The sequence below is a fragment of the Eucalyptus grandis genome, chromosome 4 (genome assembly GCF_016545825.1).
Source record: "Eucalyptus grandis isolate ANBG69807.140 chromosome 4, ASM1654582v1, whole genome shotgun sequence".
In the NCBI taxonomy this organism is placed as follows: domain Eukaryota; kingdom Viridiplantae; phylum Streptophyta; class Magnoliopsida; order Myrtales; family Myrtaceae; genus Eucalyptus; species Eucalyptus grandis.
In genome coordinates, this window is record NC_052615.1 from 2,460,117 (window position 1) to 2,473,665 (window position 13,549).

Genomic DNA, 13,549 nt, shown 5'->3' on the forward strand with positions numbered 1-13,549 from the left:
CATAAAAATGTACATAATATTCTATTTGGCCTTGTATATAATGTGTTTGTTAGGTCACAAGAAGAACCTCAGTAAGTCATGAAACTGAATAGCCTGTTCAAAGAAGGCAAGGTAGAACACAGCCAGGTGAAGGATTGCCCCAAGCAGCATCACGGCCAGCTGAAGGATTGACCCAAGCAAGTATCAGGGCCAGCTGAAGGATTAGCCCAAGCAGCATCACGGCCAATGCAGTCGACTGTTCTTCAGCAGCGAAAGAAATATCCAGTGGTAAATTCAACCAATTTGTATTCAGTTTTTATTATTATATGTCTCGATATTATATTTATGGTATCTTTTGGCCTCTTTCTCAAGTTCGAAGAAAGCAAGTTGGAACTCAACTGCCAATTGAAGGGCCATCACAGGAGCCACCTCAAGGATCATCATAGGAGCCACCAGAAGAATCACTGCAAGGGGCACCACAATTACCACCACCAGTACCACCAGAAGGCCCAACAGAAGGAGGTGTCACTGAAGTTGAAGGGCTACACAGAAGGATAACTAGAACAAGGCCAGGTGAAGGGGCAGGTACACAAAGGCCATCTAGAAGACGCCCAGCACAATTGGTCGAAGAAGCCCTGGCTATAGTTAAAGGGCCCAAGAAAGCAGGAAAAATGGGCAACAAATCACAAGTTCCTGAAAGTGACGCCCCTATTCAAACAAGAGGGGCACTTGGGAAGAGGTTAAGATAATATGGCTATGGCCTTTATACAGATGAGCGTACTGGAACAGTCATTCTCAATGTAAGTTTTATTGGCTGCATTTAATTTAATTTATGATGTAGATTTTTGCTAACAATTTATTGTTTTTTTGTAGCTTGGGAGAAGTTCAGAAGTTCTTATCTTAGGCCCAACTCAAGAATTGACGGCTGCACCAACAAAAAAGAAAACATCAACATCAACTATGCCAACAAAAAATAAGAGAAAGAACCCAGCTCCGGCTCCGGCTCCAGCTTCAGCTCCGGTTGCACGTCCGGTTAGAAAGAGTGCGAATTATGAATCAAGTGAAAGGCCCATCGAAAGGAGCACGAACGGGGGTGTCGTGCATATTGATTGATGAGATGAGATGTGATAGGATTTGTGGAGCTTAGGAGTCAAAACAATTATGTAAACGTTGATGTTGTCGTGCATATAGAAAGTCTATGGATGGTTATCTTTTGTTTTTTTCTTTAGTTTGTCATTCATTGATGTTGTCAGACTCAGACTTGATGAAATATCAATGAAATGATCTTGCGCTGCTTGTCAATTTATGTTGTTGTTTATCATGGATTCTGCTTTTACTTGTTTTTCTTGCTTTGTTGGTGTTACGTGGTGATAGCCGGAGTGCTGGTGTATCAGTGATGGTGGATGGTGATGTTTGGTGGTAGTCAATTTGTTGTTGGGGTGCTAATGTGGTGGCTGGGGTGCTGGTGTGGCTGGTGGTGATGCCTGGTGATTATCGGTTTGTGGTGGGGGTTATAGGCTTAAGCAGCTGCACCTACACCCGGTACAAGTGTGCAGTTTGCACATCTTACACCATGTGTACTGGTGCAAACTAGTGCAAAGCTCAGCTTGCACTAGTATCTTGTGCAGCAACACCACCAGCATGGTGGTGGCTGGAGCGCCTAGTGTGTAGTGTAGCTAGTGGTGATGGTTGGTGGTGCCGCGGTCTGGTGGGCTGGCGCAATTTTTATAGAAAACCCACAAAAAAATTGGCACTTAACTGATCATATTCTAAAAACTTGGCACTTAACTGTTCACTTTTAACTACAAGTGACACTTAACCGATCACTTTAACAATAACTTGATACTTAAGTGATCCTTTTTTCATCGCGACTAGCACTTACGTGATTACTAAATACAACTTATGGCACTCGGGTAATCACTCATGTTTGTCTTGTGTATATGTTGGTCTGCATCAAAACAGAGAAGATGATTCTGCATCAAAACAGAGAAGATGATGGTAAACTTATGACAAGTCCATACGACAGCACAAACAACAACAAAGCCACAATGATCTTGTGGAACAACACAAACTTCTTTGCATCTTTCAAAAAGAAAAAACCCTACGTTTAATCCAAAACAACACCATTTTTAACTATGGCAGTCGGAGAAACTTTTTCTCATTTTCAAGTACTTTACATTTCATCATAAAGTACAATAGACAACAAAACAACACCATAATACACGCTTGGTAACACTTTCGTTCAATTTTCATCATTGAAACTTCATTCTTGAAAGGATTAGTTGAAGATGCTTGAGCGTGCATTGAGACTTCATTCTTGAAAAGTTTAACTGAAGACACTTGAGCTTGCATTGAGTCAACATCGTCCAAGTCGTCCACGAACACAGATGGAGATTGCTGTCTTTTATGAAATAGATCCTATATCACCTCTGTGGCTTGGTCAGAGAACTTCTCATCGATCCATTTGAAGTATTTGCACTTCGACGCTTCTTTATATCGGGCGCATCCATAAAATCTTCTCCCAGGATTGATTTGAGTCCACGATGTTCTTCTTGGACTCGGTAACCCACAAAAACAGAAACGCTGGCCTTCTCCTTCGCTTCGGTGAGAGGAAATTGAGGCGCTGCTGCGAGTCCTGCTCTCCATTTCCAAGATTCGACGAAGGAATTTTGGGCAAATGAAAATTAGGGTTCGAGACTTCAATTCGAGCACTTCAATAGGGATTTTGGCTGATTTAGGGTTTTAGATTTGGGGCATTTGGGGAGACGACATTGTTTTTGGAAGATTTGGGGCTTTTATTATGCGAGACGACGTCGTTTCTGGTGAGTTAGAGCCGACTCAGCTCTCCAGCGAGCCACGTAGGCAAAAATAATAATAAAATATTGCCACGTAGGATTTCCGGCAAGGGTTGCCGAAGGTGGCACTTAAGTGTCCCACTAAAAAAAGAAAGTGGCACTTAAGTGTACCGTTTTGAAGTTATGGCGGCTTAAGTGTCCAAAGGTGTGGCAAGTTATGGCACTTGTCTTGGACTCCGCCAGCGCATAAGTATACCTAACGAAAGGAATAGGAAATGCATTAACAAAATACAGAAAAAAATATACAAGTGATACTCAATCGAATCATAAGCAATAAAATAATTCTATAAAGAGTGCCTAATTTTTAAAATCAATATATCTATTATAATATAGAAAAGGAAAAAGGAAAAACTTTGATTAGATAATATTTCCATGGTGGTTGAAGAAAATGGATTGGAGGAGACCATCCAATATGAAAGATATAACTTTTTCAACCTTTTTAAAACCAACTTAACCATTGCGAGATTTCTTGGAATATCAAATACTTGCCGATGTTTTGGGTTGTGACTCGAACATTTCATTTTAGTGCTAAAATTGTTCCTACTAAAATATGATTGTTGCATATGAAAGAATCATTCCGTCGAACACAAGAAAGTAATCAGACATGGCCCCTTTTGCAAGAATGAAATGCAAAGAAATCCCTTTCCTGTGGGAACGGTAACTGAGGAGGCAAAGAAAGGGATCAATTCCCAAGTTTCCTTCTTGTGTCGATATAAGAAAGGAATGTTCCTCTTTTTTTTTTTCTCTCTCTATATAATGTGCGACGAGGACAAATGCAGGCCGCACTCAAGAACCATTCCTTCACTATTTCTCATCTTGTTGCTTGCATTTCATTCGGTCTTGCTGCTGTCAAATTCGGTCCTTCGATATCACCAGCGCTCCCGGTAATTTCGCTCTCTAAGTTATTTTCACCATGCATGCATCGGATTATTGTTTTAAGAACTATAAGGTCAGTGATTTGTTTTCCCCAGAATTTTCATTGCCTTTGCAAGCATGTTAGACTAGGAAACACTAGAAGCACGCCCAATCTAAGACAAACCAATCACGGACCGCGGACCTGACTGCGGTGGGTCCCATAAGCATATTGATTTAGGCCTCATCTTGTAATGTGCGGATGAGAATTCCTATCTTCAACAACTCTAGTTGATCCACCTCCCATGGTGGATCTCAAGCTCTACACTTACGCAAGAACAACTAAAGAGTTATTTTTGTTTCATTTTTTAATCTAGTCTCGTGTGAAATTAGCTGTAAAATCTAAAGGCTTATTTTTTAAAATCCTAATAGAGCAAGGAAGGTTTAGAGCAAGGAAGGTTAAAAGAAATGGAACGACATATAAATGAATCGGTATCCATAGAAATTTTGAACATGCAACTAAGGGGGAAGGGGGAGTGACCAATCCAAAAACTAATCCCAATTAGGAGCGAATAAGAACATGCAACACCTGCTATCCTTATTGAAGATCCCGAACATCTTGCCAAATGTTTTGTGAAATCTTCAACTTCATGTTAGGACTCATGCTATTACTCATAATTGGACATGATTTCAAATGATTGTCACTTTATATACTTTTTCTTCATGCAAGGTTATATGTTAAAGTACATTTATCTTACTTGCTCGACGTGATTTAGAATAGAACTTCAGTGGAACATTAATCAGAAAAGTGGCTTGATATAGAGTTCAGATGAAATTGTGCACAAATTGACAAGGACAGTGGTCCTTAGACTAAATATTTTCATTTGTCTTGTTCGCTGACACGTACGGTCTTGCAAGGTACAACAGTTTATTACCGAACATAAGCCTATCTTGTCTACTGAATACTAGAGATTTCAAGAACATCACCAACGTAGCTAATGGCTTGTCTTTATAGATTTTTACATTTTATTTTTGTTTATTCTAATGTTGTCTCGGTCTACATTTTACATTATTTTGTCTTTAAACATATGCAATTTTCAAAACCCATAAACATCAATACGTCATTTGAATCATAACTTTTTATATTTGAATAACATTTTGAATTTTAACGAGAAAGAACAAAATTATTATTACTTTTCAAAAACCCTCCGATCATTGTGATTACCTTGTTTCGTTCTAATTTATTAAGTGCCATATATGAAAACCAAACTACTAAGGAAGTTAGGTAGAATGGAGTTTAACGGTTGAACCACATCATCACTCAATTACCTCCCATTACCCTTAATGTTAATTAGACATATTACTTAACAGTATAGTAGAAAAAAACTTAATCATCTCATATAATTAACATTATGTATCTAGAATAATGTATGAATAGGAACTCGCCCTACTTATTAGATCCAATCCCGTTATTTTAATACTCTGATGTCACTACTAAACAACTAAACCATAAAAATGGGCATAATTAGAAAAAGCAGAGAATCATGAACATAAAGTTGGGCTTATTTGTTTTCACAACAATACTTCATAATATTTTTCTTCTTCTTTTTAATATATGGGAAAAGGCAGAGATTCATGAACATAAAGTTTTTTGCCACTTAAAGTTAGATACTAAAGTTGCCCAGGCAGCTATAACACTATTCTATCTTCTCAAGAACCAGATCCAGTTGATTTTGGTACTCGATGTTATTACTAAAAAATTGGGGCATGCATGTGAACGTGCATCGATTTCTAAGGAAAGCATGTGAATGTGCATGGTTTTCTAAGGAAAGCATGTGATGAAACTATGAAAAATGGGCACCATCAGAAAATGATGGGCGTACTAAAATTTATGAAAAAGGAATGACATCCATAAAATGCCTAAATATAGAATTTCACGTTGCCTAGCATGGGAAGAGATCTTTAAAGCAATTTACTTAGAGAATAGAAAAATAAAATAAGAAAGAACGAAAAAAATATGGAAGCATTTGTTCATAGGAAGCAAATAAATTTGAGAGAATTGCAAGGAGAGGGAACTTCCTAAATCAAATTGCAATGTTTTAGAAAATAATAGCAATAATGTCATGTGACAATAGGAAGAAGAGTTTTAAACTGAGAGGCATAATGTTCATATCAGAATGTTAACAGATTGATCATGTTACGCATGCATACAAAACTTTCTAATTTAAGGAAAGAATCTCTATCCTAATGCATATTACGTATGTATGCACATATGCACTAATTCTCACAACTCACGGTGCCTTAATCGAAGCTAACTAATATTCCCTTGGTTCATAACATAAGCTCTTGATACTAACTTTGTCATACATCAAATCCATCCCATGAGTTTAGAGAATGACTTGCCATCCTTTGAAAAAAAAAACAAAGTCTTAAACAAAGAATAGTGTCGCAACCTAACTCCTGGTAAGGGAGAGACTGTTAGGTTTAGGGATATTATTAACTTTGGGTCGATGGCCTTCCATTGACTCGAGCTTTCCCAAACCCATATCTCACTCAACATCGAGTGTTCAAAATTTTAATCAATCAAGCATATGCAAATTTTAACAAAGAAGTCACCACTAGCCCTTTTTTGGTCAACTAAAAACCCAATAAGATATGGGAGGATATCTTCCTATTTACGCAATTTGAGATTTTAGGCTCAAGACTTGATTACGTTTTCCCTAAGATTAACGCCATTTCAATACCTAACTTGATCATGTGCTAGCTAACACCTTCCATAACAACTTATCCAAAAGAAATCTAAGGTTCGTCCTAATCATTCTAGAGTAGGAAAGTAATGCCCAAAATATTGAAATTCATAATCAAAGATAATCGTAAAGGAAAAGCACACAAACATCCTAATATCATTTCTAAAGAAAAAAAACAATCAAAAATAAAGAACCCTATTAAAAAGCCCTAAAGGCTTGTCCAATTTTGGGTTTCAGTTTCTAAGGATTTTTTTAAAAAATTTTAATTATTATTATTTTTAATGAACTTTTCAGATTTTTTAATTTTTTTTAACGATTTTCTAAAACTCTAATTTTTATTAATTTTCGAATTTTCCAAAAACATTATTATTTCCTAAAGATTTTAATTTTTTTTTTTATCATTTTCTGAATTTTTAATTTTTTAATTTTCGAATTTTAAAATTTCAAAAAATTATTATTATTATTATTATTTAATATTAACTTATAAGAAATTCGGACCGGGTCAAGAGACCCGACCCAACTAAACCGACCCTAACCCTATCTGGTCGAGTTGGGCTAAAAATGTTAACCCCGAAAGCCCACTCGGAAATAATTAAATGAGCCCACGAACACTTCTCTTCTTTTGTAATTTTTTCTACAAAGAACCTAGCGCACGACAAAACCAGCCCAAAACCCATCTCTCCCTTTTTAACGATTTTTGTCCTTTCTTTTTTATCTCTTTTATTTCTTTTCACTTTTTTCGTCTTTTCTGTTTTTGTCTTTTTCTGCCCGGATCATCTCCAACCTCTCGCCCCTCCTTCAACGAAACCGAACTCCTGTAACTCATCTCCTTCGGCCGGAAACACTGAACACCACCGACATCTGGCCATCGGTCGAGGGGGAACGGGCTCAGCGGGCTAAAAGTTCCCAAGTGGGGGCCGGACGCGCTGTCCCACATGACTTCATCATTTTTTTTTCTTCTTTTTTCGTTTTTTATATTTTTTCTTTTTATTTTTAATTTTTATATAAATTTTATATTTTTTACAAAATGAATGGATTATTTAAAACATTGACAAAAATTCAGGTGTTAACAAACAGTAATTTTAAATTTTTTTTATATTGACTAAGCAAACCTTTCATTGAATGATATTATAATAAAATCTATTATATCATGAATTAACCAAAATCTAGAAATTCTTTAACCCTCTCCAACTCTCTCTTAACGTGATTAATGCAATTTTTGAAAATTTGTGAGAATCTCCATACAATTAAGCTATCTTGTGGAATGGTTTTTAATAATAATTCAACATAATCCTAAAAAAAAAAAAAAAGTTGAAAAAGGCCAGCTTCTTTTGAAAAGATTGATATATGGGGAAATTCGAAATTATGCACCAATAACCACACCTAGGTTTAATTCTGAATAACAATGTACAATTAGGCTTCAATTGCGAACCTCAAACTCGACCTCCGTGGGTCCCACATGCATTTTTGATTGAGGCTTGCGTGGACGATGAGAATTCCTACGTTCAACAACTCGAGTTAGTCAAGGAAGTTGAATATTAGATTTGTTAGGATTTTTTATTTGCCAAGTCTATAAGCATCAACATGAACTTCTTATACATGTTCTGATAAGCCTATAGCCTTGGAACTAATGTCTTTTGATCCACAGAGAAACAAAGAAAGAGAGATACGGAGAACAAAAATGGCAGAAGCTGTCATTGGTGGCATTGCTGAAAAGATCATTGAGATTTTAGGTTCTCAAGCAATAAAAACAGTTGGAAAGTTATGGGGCATCAAGCGTGAACTCGAGGCCCTCAAGAAGATTGTCTCCCCTCTTCAGCTTGTACTGGACGATGCAGAAGAGCAATACCACCGTCCCCACATCCGAATTTGGGTTGAGCAACTGAAAGACGCTTTCTATGAGGCGCAGGATTTGCTTGAAGAATTCAACATAGAAGCTATGCGACGAGAATTGAGGGGCCACAATGAGATGATGAAGGCGGTAAGGACATTTTTCTCAAGTTCAAACCAGCTTGCTTTTAAATTGAAGATGAGTGACAAAATAAGAGAAGTGAGGGCGAGAATAGAAGCCATTAAGGCTGATAAGGAAGTCCACTTGAATGAGCGTCCTGAGAGAGAGTGGAGGAAGAGAGAAGAGATGCATTCGTTTATACGTGAGGGAGATATTATAGGGAGAGAAGATGATAAGAAGACGATCATGGAATTTTTATTGGACTCAGACATGCAAGAGAACGTTTCCATCCTTCCAATAGTTGGTATTGGGGGGCTTGGAAAAACAGCTCTCGCTCAAAGCGTGTATAATGATGAGATGGTCAGTAAACAGTTTAACTTGAAAATGTGGGTTTGTGTCTCTGATGACTTTGACACGAAAAAAATAGTAAAAAATATCATAGCTTGTGCAAAAAAGAAGAAAGAACCAATTGAGGGTGCAATGGAACAATTGCAAAGTGAACTGAGGGGAGCAATCGATGGAAAGAGATATCTTTTAATTTTAGATGATTTGTGGAATACAGAATTAGAAACATGGTTGAACTTGAAAACTTTATTAGTTGGAGGTGCTAAAGGAAGTAAGATCCTTATAACTACACGCCTTCCTTTGGTGGTAAAGATCACTGGCACTACTTTGCCTCATCATCTCGGGAGCTTATCTGAAAGTACGTCTCTTGAATTACTAATGCAAATTGCTTGTTGTAAAGAAGAGGAGAAACAAGATCCCGACATGCTAGCTATTGGTAAAGATATAGTAAGAAAGTGCTCTAGGGTTCCATTGGCTATTCGAACTATTGGGAGTTTACTCTTTAAGAAAAGTAAGCATGAATGGTTGCAATTCAAAGAAAAAGAGCTCCCAGATGTGTCTATTATGGAAGACGGCATAATGCCAATTCTTAAGCTTAGTTATTACCATCTTCCTTCACATTTGAAACAATGTTTCGCGTTTTGTTCATTGTTTCCCAAAGATTATGAGATAAAGAAGCAAACTTTGGTCGATCTTTGGATTGCGGAAGGATTTATCAAGCAATCAAATAGACCTCATCATTTAGAAGACATTGCTTGTGGATATTTCAAGGATCTACTATTGAGTAACTTCTTTCAAGACTATCAGGAAAATAAGGAGACTTGCAAGATGCATGATTTGATGCATGATCTAGCTTGCTCGGTTGCTGGGACCGAGTGTTGGGTGGCATGGGATGATACAAAACCCATACATGAAAGAGCTCGTCATATATCTCATGATTCAACTTCCAATTTCATGGGTAAACTTCCAATCTCACGATTGAAAGCAAGCACACTAAGAACAATTTTGCTCTTCACAAGAGATTGGGGAAGGGAACCAACGAGCGAAGCAGATCTACATCGACTCATTCAAAGTTTCAAGACGTTGCGCATCTTGGATATGAATAACAAATATTTTGACAATGTGCCAAGGTCCATTGGTAAGTTGAAGTATCTCACATATCTCGATCTCTCTGGCAATCGAGCACTCAAAAGTCTTCCTAACTCCATTACGAGGTTGCAAAATTTGCAAACACTTAATCTTAACAATTGTTCTAGCTTGAAAGAATTGCCAAAGGGTATAAGGAAGTTAGTTAGCCTTCGAAATCTAGACATAGAAGGTTGTCTTACACTTAGTTATATGCCACGTGGACTAGGGCAATTGAGTTTGTTGCATAGGTTAAGTGATTTTATATTGCCCAAAGATAAAGCTCTGGCTAAGAAATATGGTGGACTTGGGGAGCTATATAGGCTTAATAACATTCGGGGAAGCCTTTTCATTAAAAATTTGGGAAGTGTGACAGATGCAGGAAAAGAATCCCATGCCGCGAACTTGATAGAGAAGCGTTTTCTAGAAATTTTGGCTCTTTCATGGGGCAATTTCGATATTACTGACGAAGCAATAATTAAGAAAAGAGATGAAGCACTACTAGATGGATTGAGGCCGCCGAAAAATCTACAGGAGTTGAGGGTCTGGGGATTTAAAGGCGAGAGAATTCCGGGGTGGCTTACTGATTTGCCCAATTTAGTTGCGTTAAGATTGTGGTCTTGCACAGGATGTAGACATTTCCCCCAAGTTGGCCTTAATAAGTTGAAGGAACTCCGCATGGTGGACATGAGGAGCCTAGAATATATTCCTGAGGAGTGTTTGAAAAGTCTTACCTCGCTTGAATCTCTTTATTTCAACTATCTTCCTCGGTTAACTTCCCTCTTGCCTGGTTTGCGGCATCTATCGAAGCTCGTGGATCTCACTATTTTGGGATGCGAGGAGCTCGATTTATCCAAAGACGAAAGCGGCAACATCATCTTGGATTTCCATGGACTTCAGAGTCTCCGGTCTCTAAACATCCTTCATCTTCCCAAACTAGAATCTCTCCCACAGTGGATTCTACAACTCCGCAGTCTCGAGCATCTCGGAATTTATTGCTGCGACAATTTGAAGGCATTATCAGAGCAGATCGAGGCCCTTCAATCACTTCAATGGCTCGAAATCGAATTTTGCCGCTCGTTGACATCGTTACCTGAAGGAATGCGAAGGCTCACATCCCTTACTCACCTAACAATCTACTCGTGCCCAGAATTGAGGTGCAAAAGAGATGAAGGCGAGGACTGGTACAAGATCAAGCATATCCCTGAAATATCTATCTGACCCTAATTCTCTTTCTGAAGGTACGTGCGACCTTGTTTCCCAGATTTTGCATGAATAATTTTTCGAATTGTGTTTCAATACTTTGATTTGATTGGGGGACATGGACATATCGCTAGGGGGGACAGAGGGTTTGCGACGTGATTTGGTTATGGAGAGAGGACGATGCCATTGAGTTCAGCATAGTATTGGAAATCACCAAACTATTAGGAATTTACCAACTTTCAAATGGATTAGTAAATTACACTGGTATCAGAAGTAAATTTCCAACACTATAATAAATTTACCAACATTCCAATAAGCTAGTAATTTATCAGCTTCTTTGAACCGTTACAAGCGAATTAGTAAAATATCAAAGCCTGCAATAAACTTACTAATGTCCCAGCGAATTAGTAAGCTGCCAACTTCTTTTAAATTCTACCATTTTTGCTAGTAATATACTGCACCATAAGGAATTTACTAAAACTTAATGCATTAGTAAATTGTCAACTTCTTTAAAATTTACACAAAATACCAACCTTCTAAAGAATTTGCGAACATTCCATGAAATTGATTATTTGCTAATTTCTTTAAAATTTTACAAGATGGAGTAGTAAACTTCCAACACCACAGAGAACTTACAAAAATTCTAATAAATTAATGAATTACCAACTTCTTTTAAGCTTTGCAAGTGTGGTTAGCAAATACCAATTTTTTGACAAATTTACCAAACATCTCAATAAGTTAGTAAATTAGCAAATCTTTTCACATTTTATAAGCGTGGCTAGTATACTACCAACATATAGGGGACTTACTGACATCCTATTAAATTAGTCCAATTTCTTTGAAAGTTCATATGTATGGCCGGTGAAATACCGTCCCCATAAGAAATTTACTAACATCTTCTAAATAAGTAGTGCACTACACATCAATAAAGAGCTGTAAAGTTAAAGAACCGTTAACTATCTTTTATTTAAAATAGCCCACTAAAATAGAACACGCAAAACTCTTATAAAAATAGTGTCAATATTGACTATATGTGTTGTTCGATTCTTTATTTCATATTGTCATGTGTTAGCGATTTACATATTTTGCCTTTTGGGTAGTTTCGGCTTAATTTCCACATCTTTTATTAAAAGAAAATTTCACTCCTTCCTCATAATGAAAAAAAAATAATCACATATAGTATTATTCTTTACTTTCTTGCACCCACTGACAAACCAGTCTAAATAACAAAACAAGCTAATAGGATTGACAACTTCGTTATGACATAAATAATTCTTGCTATGGCACATTAATTCTAATATTATGAAAATACAAAAATGGCTTTACATTTGTTATGATTGTTGAAATTTGAAATGATACTTCCACATGTCCCCAAAACCAAAGACCGTGGAAAGGTGCATCGTAAAAAGTCATAAACTTAGAGCAAACATTTCGTGACGAAGGTCTTTTTGGTTGTAACTTACTGATTTTCAAGGTATGACACTCATAATAGGTCATAAGCCGGAAGAAAATGTGCGTGGCTAAAGGGTATTTACATCACTAGTTTGTCATTTTTGAAGTATTGCATTCGTGATAGATTGTAAGGCTAGAGGGAATGCCTCGTAATCAAGGTGATTTCTAACATAACTTACTGATTTTTGACTTATTGCGCTTGTAACAGATTGTAAATGTAGGACTCAAAAGAACTGAGTTACCAAAAAAGTTAACAAGGGTTTAGAACTTATTACGGTGTATATAACCATTGTTACAACGCGTTTAGTTTGTTCCATCTTAAACCAGATAGTCATCAATTGACCAAAAAAAAAAAAATGCAAATGAGTAGATCCATTGTATCATGTGTGTAGGATAGAATTGAACTGAATCGTGACTAAAAGTAACCGAATTTACAACCTACTGCAACCCATGCCTCCAAGATCTATTACGATTCTTATCCATTGACTCACAACCTGAAATTTCCTTCTAATTTATCAAATTAAATCAATTCGAATGACAAATAAAATTCAAAGGTCAAATAGATTGATTGTTAAAAGTGTAACAGACATTCTCCTTAATATACTAAATCCCATTATCCCACTGTTCTCATAACTTATTCAAGGCATTGTGAAGGGTCGTCATAAAACGTCTTAAGGTTCTACACGATGCCTTGTAACCAAGTCTATGCTCATTGTAAATTATTCATGGCATTGTAAAGGCTTGTCATAAGCTGTCACACAATGTTTCGTAACCAAGGCTAGTCGTGTACGAATTCATTAATTTAGTTATACTTATCTTCTTAATGAAGCATGGATGTATAAATTGTCTAACACAAGTATCTACTAATGGAAAGAATGAGGATGTTACCATTGAACGGTCCTTAGTTGCAACATATTATCACAGAGGTTACGACATGTTATTTACACTCCTTAAAATTTAGTTTTTCTATCTAGATAGATAATTGGACATAATGCCAAGTTACATACGATGGACTCATGCGACAACATAAGCACCTGTTA

The 13,549-nt window shown here is 36.9% G+C and overlaps 1 protein-coding gene across 1 annotated transcript; it reads left to right on the forward strand.

Annotated features, from left to right (window-relative positions):
• The first annotated feature begins 3,637 nt into the window (after positions 1–3,637).
• Positions 3,638–11,075, forward strand: LOC120292926 (disease resistance protein RGA2-like). The gene is made up of 2 exons (XM_039311485.1): positions 3,638–3,718; positions 8,082–11,075. Exon 2 carries the CDS (start codon positions 8,115–8,117, stop codon positions 11,073–11,075), a length of 2,961 nt encoding a protein of 986 aa, XP_039167419.1. The 5' UTR covers positions 3,638–3,718; positions 8,082–8,114.
• Positions 11,076–13,549: the final 2,474 nt, after the last annotated feature.

Coding starts and splice junctions, on each gene's coding strand:
- LOC120292926 (XM_039311485.1), top strand. CDS start 8,115: ATGGCAGAAGCTGTCATTGGTGGCATTGCTGAAAAGATCATTGAGATT.